Source organism: Perca fluviatilis, chromosome 8 (assembly GCF_010015445.1).
Source record: "Perca fluviatilis chromosome 8, GENO_Pfluv_1.0, whole genome shotgun sequence".
NCBI lineage: Eukaryota > Metazoa > Chordata > Actinopteri > Perciformes > Percidae > Perca > Perca fluviatilis.
Window position 1 is genome coordinate 35,244,920 of NC_053119.1, and position 15,217 is coordinate 35,260,136.

Below are 15,217 nucleotides of genomic sequence, written 5' to 3' on the forward strand. Positions count from 1 at the left end.
TGTACCTGTGCCAGGTGCAGGTCATACTGCTGCATATTCACGAGATGGTTCCTGATCAGAAGCTCCACTGCCTCTACGTTATATTTGTACTCATCACGGCATTCAATCAGACACCTGTAAACAAACCCAGGCAGAATATTACAAAATATCCTATACATGTAGCAACCTTATATCATGCACCACAGGGGGGACATTTTAATTCTTTTCAACATTCCACAAATCAAATAATTGTTCAGATTTATAATGACATACCCCAAGGACAAACAACAACTTCATAGGATTCAAATTAGTGAGGGTAAAGGGAGCTTAACAAAGAAACATGGGATAAATAATGGTGTGAAATAAAATGTGCCCCGACTCACCTGGTGATCTGCTTATTGCACCACTGTGGCCCATAGGCCCGTCCATCCTGTAGGGCTTTCAGCACCAGCAGGTGGCACTCCCTGTAGCGGAGCAGCAGGTCTGCATCAGCACCACTAGTAGCATCCAGAAGACCTTCCACAGCCTGGGAAATAGAGGAACAAACGTAAAAAAAAAAAAAAAAATGCATGAATTAATCCTCCACCTTGCCTCCCTTACACATTTCTAAAGACTGCAATTGTAAAAGTAAGTGCCCTACCTTCTGTAGAAGGCCAAGTGCGGCGATGCCGTCCCTGGAGTTCCTAGCCAAGGCCACAGCTTCCAGCAGGCTGCGCAGAGCCTGGGTCAGCGGGTTCATGGCGAGGGCTGGAGGGATGGCATGAAGATGCTGCTCCAAGTCTGCCATGCACTTATCGTAGATCTGAGCCACATCATCTGTGGCCCATGCCTGTTGCTGTTAACAGAGATACAGAGAGATGGAATTTAGTTCTGTGGGTTTAAAACTGCACAACAAAAACACAACTTTTATTTATTGTTATTAACACAAGAGGCACTTAGTTAAGCGCTGGCTGTTCTAGTTTCTTATACACTGTAATAAGGCTTACGAAAATGATATAGGGTAATCTTTAATAAATAAAACTGTCCTGTTTAATAGGCACTGTAGCCCTTCAGCTCTTAAGTTTGTTTTGGGGAAATAAAATAAAAAGAAACCTACCTTCATGGGCTGAGCCAAGAAGCCAGTGGGTTGAGAGAGATCATTGCTGGGTAAGAAACCTGGAACATTCCTGGCAAACTCCTCATATACAGCCAGTTGCTTCGGGTCCACTCCTCCCACCTACAACACAAAAATGCATTTTGTTACTTTGTTACACCGCTTCTTTGTGTGACTGTGTGTACCGACTGTGAATACACTAAATCATGATCCTGTCGGACACGTTTGACAGATCCAGTAACTGAGGTAACAGTAAATTATGTTTGGATATACTGTATATTGCACGACTGCATGTTACCGTGATCTTACCTTGAGTCTGATCTGCTCAGGCATACGCTCAGCCTGGTACGTCAGAACAACAGGATCACAATAACGACGTCCCTCTTGCCGTGCATGCTTCCTCAGTTCAAACTCCTAAAAGTTAAGTTAAAAGAACCAATTCAGAAATTTGACACCAATCCATTTTTACAAGTCATGCTGAGGTGACACTAGCAACACATCACGTATCGGAAAAACCTTTATATTAACGTCTGTTGATCTAGTCTTCCTTAAGTCTCACCGTGGCTAGTCTCTTGTCCATTTCAGGGCCAGCCTTCTCCACGGCTGTTTTCTGAATGAAGCAGCAAGCCAATTCACAGTTGTCTTGAGCAATCCTGGCTGCAGCCTCTTCCATCATTTCCCTCTGTTGGGGGGTTGGGGCCTGAGGGAATAAACGCCTTGAGTTAAACCAGCAGGAATGGTACATGGGGAAAGGGGTAAGAAAGCTCTGTCTACACTTTGTCTTTTTATAGATTATGAAACTAACAATTAAACAAAAACCCTCATGTAGTCAGTCATTCAGCTTACCCTTAGTGCAGCAGCAAAGCTGTTCTTAAGGTTGGTGGCGATGCTCATGAGAAGGGGCTCCCGGCAGGTGATCATGGCCATGCCAGCAGTCAGGTTTCTCATCATGTGGTGGGCAGCCACACGCATGCGGGACTCCTCTGAATCCAGGGCAAAGTCCTTCCTGATGATCTGCTCACAGGTTGTCATGGCTATTTTGATAGAGCGGTCAACCACAGGGTGCACCAGCTCCTGAACAGCTCGCTCGACTGACTGCCGTACACACTGCTTCAACTGGGGATGGGCCTGTAGCAGAGGGATCTAAAGAGAAAAGACAGGGGAGGCAGGACAGAAAAGTCAAGGAGAAAAACAATCGAAAGCAACAGGAGAAAGCAAAAAAGAAGGCGTTTGTGTTTTTGTTTTGTTTATGTGGACTTCTGCGTCAGTGGTTTGCAGGTACCCAACACTTACGTTGACAGTTATATTGATGTGTGGAGCCAGACCTGCCAGGGCATACACATTGATGTCGTGGTAACTGAACTGTGGGGTGGGGGGCCCTGTGGTTGTGCAAGTGGTGGTGGTGGTAGCTGGGGTTGAGGGAGGGGCTGCGAATGGAACAAAGTCTCCTGTTGGTCACAAAACAGTAATTTGATTAAAATCACACCAAAAAATTTGATTATCCAGACATCATAAAAAGGAAGCAAGCACATGGGCAACAAAAACAGGGTACCCCCAGGATCCTCCAACTTAAATTCAAGGCTTTTTAAGACCTTTTTAATACCATTTCAAATGAAATTCAATGCCAACTTCGTACCCATTCCGACAGAAGTATGAGGGGAAAATGTCAAATCTGTATAAATTTCAAAACCTAGAAAATAATTATGTACAAGTAGGCTACTTGAATTAAATAACACATTGTATTTAAAGTATCAGTCATTTAATACAATTTATTGGGTTATAATATAATCCAATAAAATAAGATAATTACACTGCATAAGAGCACTTTTACTTGTTGTTCTTATGTTGAATGCAGGACTTGTAACTGACAAGTAATTTGTAACTCTACAACAGTTTTTTCTACTTTGAATACACGATCTGAGTAAGTCTTCCACCTCTGTATCACCAACAACAGTCGTGCATGAATACCTGCAGCTGTGTTTAACACTGAAAACACACAGCTCAGTTCAGCGTTTACTCAGGGATCTTAAGTTTTAAGGACAGGCAAGCACACACTGGAGCACACACTGGATTCCTGTCAGTTTCATAGTGAGGCGGCCAGAAAAAATTATTGCGGCGCATGATAAATATATATATTTATTAATGAATTGAATTAATTAAATATATTATAGTTTTTTCGTTGAGAAATACAATGTGGGGCGGAGTGCGTGACAAAAGACCAAAATGGGTGACTGTCACGCTCAATGTGCTGCCACGAGCCCTGGTTTACTTGCAGCGCGCCTGCAGTAGCAGCGAACCTTTACGTTACCTGAGTCACATATCGCCGGTTACTAAACAGTCCGCTCACCGTGAAGTCCTGCACGGATCAACAGATGTTAGACGCGCGGCTGCTCGCTCCGTTTGTTCTAGCAGATTAATGGAGCCGCTTCGGTGTTTGGCTAGCTAATAAGCCGTTAGCCTGTTACCTTGAGCTTTGTCTGAAGGCCGAAAGTGGCCAGCCAGGCTCCACCACACCAAAACATTCCGCACATCCGGCGCTCAGTTTAACCGCCCCCCCGTTACCAGTCAGAGAGGCGTGTTTACTTTGTGTCTCGGTCCTCCGGTGCGTCCAGAGACGGGGTCCGGTCAGTTTTTAAATTAGCCTACATTAGTAGCAGTTCATTTTGTTACGGTATGAACTTAATCCTAGGAAAGGCGAAAAATATAAGACCTTTGTAACGAAATCCAAGACTTTGTATACCAAATTCAAGGCTTTTGAGGCCTTAATTTGAGATTATCAAATTAAAGACTTTTTCAATGCTTTTAAGACCCCGCGGGTACCCTGAAAAAGAAGTAATGTAAGCTTTGAGTGAGACATATTTTAAAAGAATTCTTAAAGATCGTCACAGAGCAAAATATATTATATGACAAAACTAGACAAGGGGAAATTAAATGTATAAATGTAAAATTAGTATTGTAATAATCATCACAGCATTTTTTTTCATATTTATATGTTAACATTATTTACTTAAAAAGGTGCTTTAAGCGATGTCAAGCGTTTTTAGGCTACAACATTTTTTGTCACATACAGTAAACATCTCTTCACTGTCCGCTAGCTGCCTGTCCCATGAACACACTGTAAAAAATCACTGTCTCTGTAGACAGCCCAGGCTCCACAAACGGCAACAAAACAAACCGCGCCAACCTGCACCACGTAACATAAACTGTGTTCCAGCCAATAGCCGACAACAAGGATTTGGGGGTAGGGGTCGGGGGGTTAGTGCACGGAAGGGAGGGAGAGGGGACGGGATGAGGAGGAGGGAGGGAGGGGCAAACTAGCCTCCGTTTTGTTTGACAATACTTCGAACGTCAACAAGAAGTGACATCACCCAACATCGCTTAGAGCACCTTTAATATTCAAAATAAAAACGATTAACTCAAGTTCATCCTATTGACAGCGATGGTTTTAAATAGGTATTTCAGACTTGGCCAGTGTGGGCCACAATGCGTTTCTTTAATCATTTGGGAGGGATAGTCATTACTGGGGTTTATGAGAAAACGTCCACCCTCTGGATTGATACTGACATACGATATGCTAAAAGCTAAATGGACAAACAAATCCAACTTAAATTAAAGTTGTAGCTCAAATCTTTCAAAATTTAGACACCGTATGTAGAAAGGATTGCAAAGTTAAAAGCAAATGTGGAGCGCCCACCTGTGGTAGACACTGGCAGCATCTCCTCTGGAGGCTTTGCCTCCTTCTTTGGCGCAGACAGCTGTTCCTCCAGGCTCTTCAGCTTATCTTTGTCCTTCAGCAAGTTTCCTGGCTTGAGATCGTTGATGTCCAAAGACAAGTTCTTACACAGAACTTCAATCTCAAACTTTAAGTTCAGCTGCAGTAAACAAGAGAACAATGTAAGAAATTATTTAATTATTGATAAATACTGTTTCTGTATTATAGCTGGAAGTGGCAACAAACAGGTTATGGACAATTATGCGATAGGCCATGTAATATAGAATGCATTAGCTGACAATGCTGGATAGAGTTGGGTTACGGTTAACAAGTTTAGTTAAACAATGTTTTGTAGCATGACCACTTCAGATCTGCTACTAAACCAATTTTTTTAATCTATTATTTTGATGGATGGCATTTCCAAGAGCTGCCTGCAGTTAAGTGGCTATATAGATATTACCTTGAGATCATGTTCTTGATGCAGCTCAGCAAGAACATTCATGATGGCCATGGTCCAGGGGTTCTGGGGCCTGAAGACCTACAACATCAGAGACACACAAGTTAAAATCACTAAATAATCCACAGAAACTCTAACAGTGGAATCAGGTAAGCACAAGCCAATTTTATTAACAGAGTGTGTACAAATATGACAGCATGACATACTGGAAGTGGTATGAGGAATGTAAATGGCAGGGAGACACCTATTAGTCTAAACCTATTTTACTAACCATGCTTCGTAGACTGGACTCCAAAACTTTGGCCACAAAGGGAACCACGTACAGTAGCTCCTGCTGGCCTTTCACATAGGCTTCCAGTAGCAGAGACTTTACTTCCAGATCCTGGAAAAAAGGAGAAAGATACGTCAGCCAACTCGAAAGCTGACAGGAGACCCACCACGTAACGAAACAACCAAATTATTATTATTTATTTTTTAAACAAATTCTTACTGTGTAAAGAATAGGCTTGTTTTTGGCCAGTGTAATCATGCCCAACCAGTGGCCCAGGTTCTTCAGCAGGGAGCGATCAGAGAAATTGGCAGCTGCCTTGTCAGAAGTCAACAGAACCTGAAAGAAATTGAGGAGTATCAGTATTTTGCTAATTATAAGTTCCTTAGCAGTGCTGCAACTGTGATCAATAGGAACAGAGATATTTTACACTAAGCAATTAGTGGCAGGCAAAACACTAGAATACACAAAACAAGAAAATTATATTTATAGTAGGCTGCAAATTAGAAAAATTAAACCTTTGTGCTTTTGAAGATTTTAAAGCACTCAAGTTACCATTTTATCCCCCACTGTTTTACCTTGATATTCCTGTATGTCTCATTGAGGACCATCTTCACAAACTCAGGGTTCTTGAGAGTGTCCAGAAAGTTGGAGTAGAGACCGTGGAAGTTGGGCTCAATGCTGACACGCTTCATCACCAGGTACTGAGACACCCATGGCATAAACTCTTCCTTCACAGTTTCTTTCAACTCCTCAACCTGAAAAAAACAAAAACAAATATGGTTTAACAACCTTATTTGGCCATTATGGTTCTTGAGATACAGTTATGTTTTGTCTGTTTCCACTTTACCTTCTGTGTCATGTTGGACTGAGAAAGGTTGTTGAAGATAAACGCAATCTTCTCCTGGACATTCTCTGGAGGCTCTACGATCCTTTCTGTTTGGTCAGTGGCCACCAGCAGGGTGTCAATGTTGGTTGTGTTTATGGAGGGCTGCAGGTGGGAACAAGAACATTTACCTTAGAAACCGGTGCAAGTCTGTATACTGGATCTAGTTTTTGCATGCAGAAAAACATAAAACCAATTGAAAGAATTGACAAGTCGCATATTAGGGTGTATAGACATTAACATTAAAGCCAAACTCACGGGCACATCCTTCTTGAAGGTGCTGGGTGTTGGTCTGGTGATGGTAGGGGTCTTGGCTACCGTGGTTGTAGTCGTGGCTGTGGTGACTAGAGTGCTGGGCTGACCTGGCTGTGGGGCTTTGGGGACACCAGGTTGCTGCGACTGAGCCTGTGCTTGGACTTGTGCCAGTGCCAGACTGCCGGGGGTGGTGATGGAGCCTTGCATCTTCACCGGAGGGTCCCGTGACTGTTGGCCATACTCGATATACTGCACACACAGGATATTGAAAGGAGCAGAGCGAGAGATTTAATTTATCTGTATTTGTGAATAATTTTCTGTAGTCATAGTTGGGATAAAATAAGACATGAAATGGTGGGCAAAGATAAATTAAGGAAACCTGGTTACCTCTTGTAAATGGTGGGGGAATTGCAAGAAGTGGGCAATTGAAGCCAGGTGTTGACAATATTGAGGATAGTCCTTTAGTCTACAAATATGAAATATATGTTAGTCTGAGACAAGATGACTGTTGTTACTTTCATACTCATTTTACAAAAAACAAAACAAGTCAATACCTGTTTTTAAACCTATCTAGGGCGGCAATTCCAAAGTAATACATTTTGGATCCATAGGGTTTTCTTAAGGCTTCAAGAACATATCTGAGGGCCAAGCCGAGGGCCATGTAGGTGACAAGACCCTTCTCAATAATGCCACCAAAAAGGCAGGCAGTGATGTGCAGCTCCTTGTCTGGGTATTGGGGGAAGAATCGGTATTCCTCAAACAAGTTCCGAAGCATGCAATTGAACACCTCCCGCTCCCGCTTGATGGTTGAATCCTTGAATCTCTGCAGCATTTCCAGTACCTAGGACCGGGACAATGATGTAGTGGGAGATGAGTTACTTTGAAGAGCAACATTACTGAGAATATGATAGAACTAATCAACAGCAGCCACTAATTGCCTAAAAGCATGCGTGAGTGTGATTTAGGTTAGTGATTTTGGCAGAGACAATTGAATAATAGCACTACGTACCTCATCCACAGACATAGTTGGATGAGGTGGATGGTTGTAGATGCGCTGAAAATAACTGTTTGCTTCGTCGTCTATCTCCTTACTAAAGTGCTGGTTTGCCTCGGGCCAGACCTGAGAAAGGTCAGCTGGAAAAAATAGAGTAGAAAGACATTTTTCATCAAGACTCATTTACTTGAATGTTGTAAATGAAACAGTGATGAAGTAAGAGCCAAGTTATTAGCTCATTAGTGAACATCATAGTGCAACCAAGTGACCCATCATGAATCCAAGAGTATTGTAACTGATCAAGTCAGGTTAGACCTCTTTGACTAAAAAGTAGACACATTACATTAAAGTGTAATTTGTCTAAGCAGAATGAATGACTGATCTGTATTTCCAATGTTCTAGAATAGACAAATTGTATGCAAGTTGTCTTGACTGTATTTGGGAGGCACACTAAAATGCATTTTAGTTTTTTTGTTTTTTTTAATTTTTAGTTTTTTTTTATTAACAGAATAAGCATTATCACTGCAGAAGAAATACATGGCTGAGCAGAGTGGGCTCTCAGTCACACTTCTACACAGGCCTTCATCTTACTCTGCTGAAAGGTAGGTGGGTTCAGGCCTGGTGTGCTCATCTTCCTGGTGCCAAAAGGGTCAGTGTTTACCGTTGGCATCCCCAGACTAGAACCAATACCAGAGCCGATGCCTGTGCCCAAAGGACCTGAAAGAAACAACACTTTAATCATTTAAATCCATACCTACATCACCCTCTGAACTACAATCATTTGTTCAGTTTTATAGGGACAATGATTGAGTGACCAAACCGGGTGTTCTGCCAAATTTGTTAACCCTTACAAAATGTTTTCCCAGTTACTTTTTCTGAACTTCCCAACTTGATACAAACTAATTAAGTTCTGAAGTAAGCTTTGCCATAGTTTGCTTTGGCGTACTGTACACACATTATTTGCACAAGCATTTAGCAACAGTGGAAAAAAAAAAAAAAATGTGTTCCAGTCTTGTTTCTTACGGAGTTCAAATAAGACCCAAATGGCAGCTTGACTTGCTGATTTAGTATTAAAATGTGTCTTGGTTGTTTTGTCATGAAATGAAAGAATTAAATAGCATAGTACCAGAGTCCATACCAGGGAGCTGCGAGGACAGGCTGCCAATGCCACCAAATGGTGTGCTGGGGTTGGGGTTGGAGAGTGGTGGGAAGGCCTTTGCTGGGGACTGAGGATTACTGAAAGCCGAACTCAGCGAGGTTGGGAAACCTTGCATGCTTTGAGTGTGGGAGGTGGCTGTGCCCCCCAGGTTCAAGGAACCCATGCCAGACAGAGAGTCCATCTGAAAGAAAACAAGAAAATAATAAAGACCAGTTTTTAGAAAGTTAGGAAAACAGATCTGTTTTGTTGACACCTATTTATAACACGAGAAGGAATTACAAAGTTTGTCTGCAGCATGCACGCATGATGTGGCTTCCATATGAAGATACCTGTACAGGAGAGATGGCATCCAGGCTGCTGGTGCTGGGAGCACGTCCCTTTGGCATCACCCCTGGTGGTGGTTGTCGGGCTTTATTCATTACATTGCTGCAGTTAGCAACCATGGTAAGGATAGTCTCTGACAGCTCCTGGGACACGCTCCTGAGGGGAAAAAAAGGGAACAAATCTTTAAGTTAAAAAAAGAAAGAAAAAAATAACACTGTATGGAAGGGTGAGAGTGATTGGTGTCTATAAATAACTATACTGTGATAAACTTCACATTCTTTAGAAGTCAGCCTTAATGTGGTCAAAACACCATCAAATGTGACTAAAGCTGGGCCTCACTTTGACAATAAATCAAAAGGGCAACTAATAGTTAGGGTTGGGTATGGCTTGGGTTTTTTCCAATACCTGTGCTAAAGCGATACTTTTAAAACGCTGCCGGTGCCTAAATGGTGCCTGAACCGATATTTAATAAAAAATTTAAAAAAAGAAGTCTAAAAACAAAATTGCTAAGGCCATATGGTCAAAGTTAACTTAATGATTTATTAATAATGTAACTTATTTAACTAGTAAATTCCTGTTTAACGATCAAAACAACCACCAGACAGGAAAAGGGTATTTTACAATAACTTTGAATGCACCACGAGGATACCAGTTTCAGTGAACACCGTCTGTTTTTTCGACAACGGCAGCTGCAGACCGTTATGTCCTGGTGTTGGAATTCCTCTACAGTAAAATCCAGTCACACTTTACACCGTTTAACATTAGCGGTCAGCATTTTAACTGTGTTTAAAAGTGCTCTAAGTGATGTGACACGTTTTTTAGGCTACAAAATTTTTTGTCACATACAGCAAACATCTCCTCATTAGAGTTTTAGAGGCATTAGAGTGGCACCGAAATGAGACATCGAAATCCGCGTTGCTATTTGGTCCATTAGATACCGGTCGTTTAGGCACCGGTGCCATATTAGCACCAGGTCTCTGTACCCAACCCTACTAATAATACAGTGATGGGACTAAGCCAACTAGGTTCTCACCCAGCACAGGACTGCAGGCAGGCCAGCATGGTGGCTAAGGTCTCCGGGGGCAGCTGGGCGCTTTTGGGCTGGTCCTTGTCTGGGGCCAGACCCCCCATAATGGATGGGCAGCGCCTCTTCAGGAATGTCACACACGCCTGGATAAAAGGTTCCTGACAAAACACAAAATGATTGTAAAATACAAATGTTCTTAGGTGGGTATTCTCAAATACAACATAAACACCACCAACAATCTATTGAAATTTTTTTTTTATTTTATTTTTTTCTAAACGGTATGTAAATCAATATGAAGACATACCCCATGCTCTCTGATTTTGTCAGTCAGCCATTTATCAAGTTTGAGGTATTCACGGCGAGAGGCAAGTGCAGCAAGGTCAATTACAAAGGCAAATGGAGTACCATTCAGCAACATCGATAGAGACTGAAAAAAAATAAAATAAAAAAAAAACAACACACACACTGGCTTACTGACCATGAAAATGATACTTACATTTACGATAAAGTGGGGACCACCACAGGATATATGGCCCTATGCCCTCTACTTTGTCTTATTTTAATGTAATATTGACTAAAACTAGTAAATCATAAAGAAACAGGAGGAAAATTATTCATTGTACCAGTTTAGTGTGCTACGACACAAGTGCCTAATTATTCTGCTTTAGCTTGAAGGTTTTAAGTTCAGAGAAGTCACCATATAAGTGATTATTTAGTTTATTCGGACAAACCTTCAAGTCCTGGGCCACGTCCAGGATGCGAGACAGCTTGGCCTGGTCGTACTGCTCCCCTCTCATGTACCACTCAGCCATCGAATGCATAATTAGCTGACGGATGGAGGGAGACTGTCCCTGGAAAAATAACAACCAGGTATTATAAGTACACACGTTTTAATAAGAATATAACCAAGACAACAAAAAACTTGAAAGTACCAAAGGTCACAGAGGACAAAATAATGACCTCTTGACTTGAAACCAACAATCATCAACACCAACCTGTCCATGCCAGGCGTAGTGCAGGATAATGGCAGAGTTAGGGTGGTTGCCCAGGAAGATAGGCATCAGGGTAGAGATGAGCTCATGTCGCAGTGTGTGCCAGGAGGTGGAGATCTGCAGCAGTGCCAGCACCAACATGTCTGGGCAGTGCTTGATAGGAAAGCTGAACAGCTGCTTCACCTGCTCATACTGGCCCACCTCAGACAGCCTAAGCAGGCTCTCCACCAGGTCCAGACTTTTCCTGTGAAGAGTCCAGGGAAGTCAGTCAAACAAACTGTTGCATCACTGACATTGTAACTTCCTGAGTAAATCAACACTGAAAAGCATTCGGTAGGTCAAACTACATTTCTGAACATAAAGCAGGGTTTCCCAAAGCATACTATAGCAATTAGCTATAGATAATGTATGTTTGACAATGGTGATTTTTATTATCATGATATTAGATATGTTATTATATTGGATGTGCCTTGGGGGAAGCATTGCTTAAAGGGAAACTTCACCGATTAGCATTAAGCTTTGTATCAGTATAAACCTGGTAGTATTTTTGAATGACCATGCTTTCCTCCCTCATGTCCCCCTGAGAGGGGAGATCTCTGTATTGTGGGTCTGGAAAAAAGCCTCAGATGACGCAAAATGACGATTTTTGCGTCATCTGAGTTTTTTTTGCCCAGAGGCAAAAGACTACAGCCTGTATTAGGAGCCACTTCCGCATAGCCCAATGGGGGTTGGGCTGTCGGCTTTTTCCGGAGATTGCCGAAGAAAAAACGAGTGTCAGCCATCTTGAATCCTCGCTTAGCTTCTCAGCAGGAACAGAAACTGTTCATCCCGACGGAAATTTTAGAACAACAATTATGTGCATTCAAACTACCACACACGTGTACCACCGGGATACATTGGAACACATCGGAGAATATGCAGGACACTTTATTACAGACGCAATACTCCACACACTACGCAAGCTTTGCCTGCACGGAGACCAGCGGTAGTGCTCGATTCCTGTGGCCGGTAAAGTGACCTCATCAGCGGGGAGCGTTGAACGAGTGTGCCGGTGGAAAGCTAACGCTAGCCAGCCATCTCATTCACCAATCCTGCTTGCAAGTGTCCGCTCATTAAATAAACTCGACTACATCCAACTTTAACGAAACTCCCAACGTGAGTTCAGAGACTGCTGTGCTGTGTTTTTGTTGTTGTGGAAATATTGCTGTGGACAATCCAGCCTGCTGCTCGGTCACCGGGTAAGACTACTAGTGGAGGTGGGCTGTGTTACCCCGGACTGCCTGTTGCAGAAATGGGGTGATTTGTATCCAACTAACTGCTGGTGGAGTTTGTGACTGTAAAATGCCGACAATTCTAGCTACATCCCACGCAAATGTACGGCTGTGTTTATACTCAATGTTTATACCACAGCCCACCAAGAGCTAATGCTAGTAGCTATGTGTTAGCCTTCTTTTATTACATGGCTTGGTTGAATTCTAATGTAGAATGCGGTCTGCTATTTCTTGATAACAGACCGTTGCTAAGGATAACACACCGTTGCCATGCATAGCAGAGGGTTGCCATGGACACAGTTCTGTTCACTCTGGAGCTATCAATCAATCCGCTGAAAGAAGTCCGGATAATGTATCAGCTGTGGCCAAAAAAAAGCATGTTCTAAATGTGTAACACCACTTGAGCCACGGTGAAACGTTTTTTCGTGTATATGGTTGAAATGACAATAAAACACACTTGTTGAGTTGATCGTCTCACTGTCTGTCTGTAAAGGGTAGGCGTGGCTTGGGAGTGGCCTCATACAGCAGCAAAGCAAGTGCATTTTGGGATTTGGTGTCTTTCATCCATATGAGCCAAAAACACATTTTCTGGCTTATCTCGGCCTAGAAGGCACCAATTTCAATTTTCTTTTCACATTTCTACTACATTAGTGACCCAATTTAAAGATATATTCAGCTTTCCAGCGGTGAAATTTCGCTTTAAAATGTAGAGTTGAGTCACATGCAGCAAATACATTTTAAGCGTTTTAAAGACTAGATACTTCAGAACTAAACCCAGTAAGGAGGAATAAACAACTGAAACATCCTTCTATATAGCAAAAAGCTCCATACCAGGTGGCAATCTCCCTGTTGTCATCCTCTGGTGGGGCCTTAAGGATGTCTATGGCCACAGTGTGGCAAGGGTAGTCAGCAAAGGAAAACACTTCTGGGCTCATGAGGGAGTGCTGAATGAATGACAGCTGCAAACAGAAACCAAGCAATTAGACATGTAAAGAGGGAATACAAGGCTCAACCTTAAATCACTCAAACCCCACTGTCTGGACAGAGAAAATCGATTCCTACTTTGCATTAAGACTCTTCTTTATTAATCCTACTCTCTTAGACAGCAATACATTCTATTCAATCAAGGTTGGAACTAGAATTAAGCACATGAAATTACATCATCCAGATGGAGCAGATATTGGTCAGTTACCTGTCCCTCGGCGTGTTTCCATGGCCTATAGATGAGATCGACAGGAAAGACCTCCATGCCCAACCCCCTCTGAATGCCATACACCACTATATGCAGGCCTTTACTGTCCCGGATTAGAAAGCCTGGGTGGTCCAATTCGTATGTCACCTCTTTGAAGTTCAGGTTGGGATTCTAGGGAACAGACAAAAATTGTGAAACCTCAGCAGTTTTTTTTTTTATTTTATTTTTTTTAAGTAAACTGGTACCAACGTCAAATTTCTGCAACCTTCAGTGTGAGGTTTATGACAGGATAGTGCATGTATTACTTGTGTACTGATGCAGAATTTGACAAAATGCTGGACACAAAAGCCTACAGTACTCTTAAAGAATTAAAGAATACTGTGAAAGAATCAACAGTGAGAAGAGGATCCGACTTATGGGCCTTTAAAATGCAACATGTTGGTGCAGGTGAAATGCCATCTAATGGATTGAAATGCTTAAGTGGAGTTGACATGCAAATTTAGTTGTAACTGCAAAATGTATTCTAATGCATTCATCCTTGCCATTTAAAACTATATTTGGGGAAAGTATGTCAGTGACAGTGTGTGGAAAGTAAACAATGTTTAGGAAAAGTTACTGCCACCTATAAGCCTGTTCAGACCTGGCCTTAACATGCGTCTTGGGTGATCCGATCACGAGTGGACTGCTTTAAGTATGTCAGTTCATACATGGCATAAAAAGGAATCTTAACATGCGTCTCTCAACATGCGTCTCGAGTAGTCACTCAAGACGCACGTTGAGATGTTGTGATCTCATTCCCTGCTCTATATGTAAATAAAGTTTGCATATACAAAAATATTTTTGTTGTAATATATGATTTATGTGAGTAACAACTGAAATTTTTGTTGTTTCTAAGTCTCTGTGCATTCAGCTCTCAGTACTTTTGTAGCATCTAACTGAATCCCGTTTGTACTTTCAGTTATCTGCTTCATTTTACCGTTTCATGTTCGCTTTTAGCTGTATAGGAGCCATGTTGAGTTACTACTGATTAAGACCCAACAGTTTCTGATTTTGCTGCTTTATAATAAATAAAATGGGACTTTTATTTTGAAGAATTTACAGGTAATGAAATGTGTTTATCCACCGTTTTACAGCGGCTTCCCTTTGACCACTCACTCAGGCTCACCGTCTTCCAAATAGCAACAGCAGACGGTGCGACCTAACAGGAATTTCTGTCCACATTCATGAATTCAGGTTCATTATATAAAGCTAAAAACAAGGTCATGGTCTACCGATTGCCAACCTCCATGCCGCCAACACTGCAGCCTTTTCCAGGCAAGGGCGGGGCACAAAACTCCAGAGGGCCAGGGAATGATCGGATCACTCAGGACAGATGTTGCGCCAGGTGTAAATGGGGCCTATTTAAGATAAACTGATGGTTCACTTACCACTTCTTTCACGACATCGATGAGAACTTCAACATTCCACGTGTGTGCTTGGGAGCCATCGTTCTTATCCTTACTATCGCTCCAGATACCACTTCCTGGAGCAGAGATGGACTGTGAGAGAAAACACAAAAGAATAGAAAATATAAGCTCTGGTGTGTTGAAATGTTAAGAATCCAGAAGC

General features: G+C 42.2%; 1 protein-coding gene across 10 annotated transcripts in view; it reads right to left on the minus strand.

Moving 5' to 3' along the window:
- The window catches only part of cnot1 (CCR4-NOT transcription complex, subunit 1), a 35,258-nt gene that overhangs the window by 5,629 nt on the left and 14,412 nt on the right, over nucleotides 1-15,217 (minus strand). For 3 of the 10 annotated variants that reach the window (XM_039809366.1, XM_039809365.1, XM_039809359.1), the window contains exons 10-37: nucleotides 15,037-15,147; nucleotides 13,610-13,780; nucleotides 13,249-13,376; nucleotides 11,150-11,390; nucleotides 10,886-11,005; nucleotides 10,459-10,581; nucleotides 10,161-10,312; nucleotides 9,133-9,283; nucleotides 8,771-8,984; nucleotides 8,236-8,361; nucleotides 7,660-7,784; nucleotides 7,205-7,491; nucleotides 7,038-7,116; nucleotides 6,654-6,899; nucleotides 6,360-6,500; nucleotides 6,088-6,267; nucleotides 5,732-5,848; nucleotides 5,513-5,623; nucleotides 5,245-5,322; nucleotides 4,767-4,944; nucleotides 2,366-2,520; nucleotides 1,919-2,215; nucleotides 1,632-1,772; nucleotides 1,382-1,486; nucleotides 1,076-1,195; nucleotides 620-814; nucleotides 363-505; nucleotides 6-114 (exon numbers count right to left, since the gene is read on the minus strand). In XM_039809366.1, the coding sequence (XP_039665300.1) occupies nucleotides 6-114; nucleotides 363-505; nucleotides 620-814; nucleotides 1,076-1,195; nucleotides 1,382-1,486; nucleotides 1,632-1,772; nucleotides 1,919-2,215; nucleotides 2,366-2,520; nucleotides 4,767-4,944; nucleotides 5,245-5,322; nucleotides 5,513-5,623; nucleotides 5,732-5,848; nucleotides 6,088-6,267; nucleotides 6,360-6,500; nucleotides 6,654-6,899; nucleotides 7,038-7,116; nucleotides 7,205-7,491; nucleotides 7,660-7,784; nucleotides 8,236-8,361; nucleotides 8,771-8,984; nucleotides 9,133-9,283; nucleotides 10,161-10,312; nucleotides 10,459-10,581; nucleotides 10,886-11,005; nucleotides 11,150-11,390; nucleotides 13,249-13,376; nucleotides 13,610-13,780; nucleotides 15,037-15,147 (4,344 nt within the window). Of the gene's footprint in view, nucleotides 1-5; nucleotides 115-362; nucleotides 506-619; nucleotides 815-1,075; nucleotides 1,196-1,381; nucleotides 1,487-1,631; nucleotides 1,773-1,918; nucleotides 2,216-2,365; nucleotides 2,521-4,766; nucleotides 4,945-5,244; nucleotides 5,323-5,512; nucleotides 5,624-5,731; nucleotides 5,849-6,087; nucleotides 6,268-6,359; nucleotides 6,501-6,653; nucleotides 6,909-7,037; nucleotides 7,117-7,204; nucleotides 7,492-7,659; nucleotides 7,785-8,235; nucleotides 8,362-8,770; nucleotides 8,985-9,132; nucleotides 9,284-10,160; nucleotides 10,313-10,458; nucleotides 10,582-10,885; nucleotides 11,006-11,149; nucleotides 11,391-13,248; nucleotides 13,377-13,609; nucleotides 13,781-15,036; nucleotides 15,148-15,217 lie in introns of all 10 variants that reach the window. The other 7 variants (XM_039809357.1, XM_039809363.1, XM_039809356.1 and 4 more) reach the window with 4 other exon arrangements.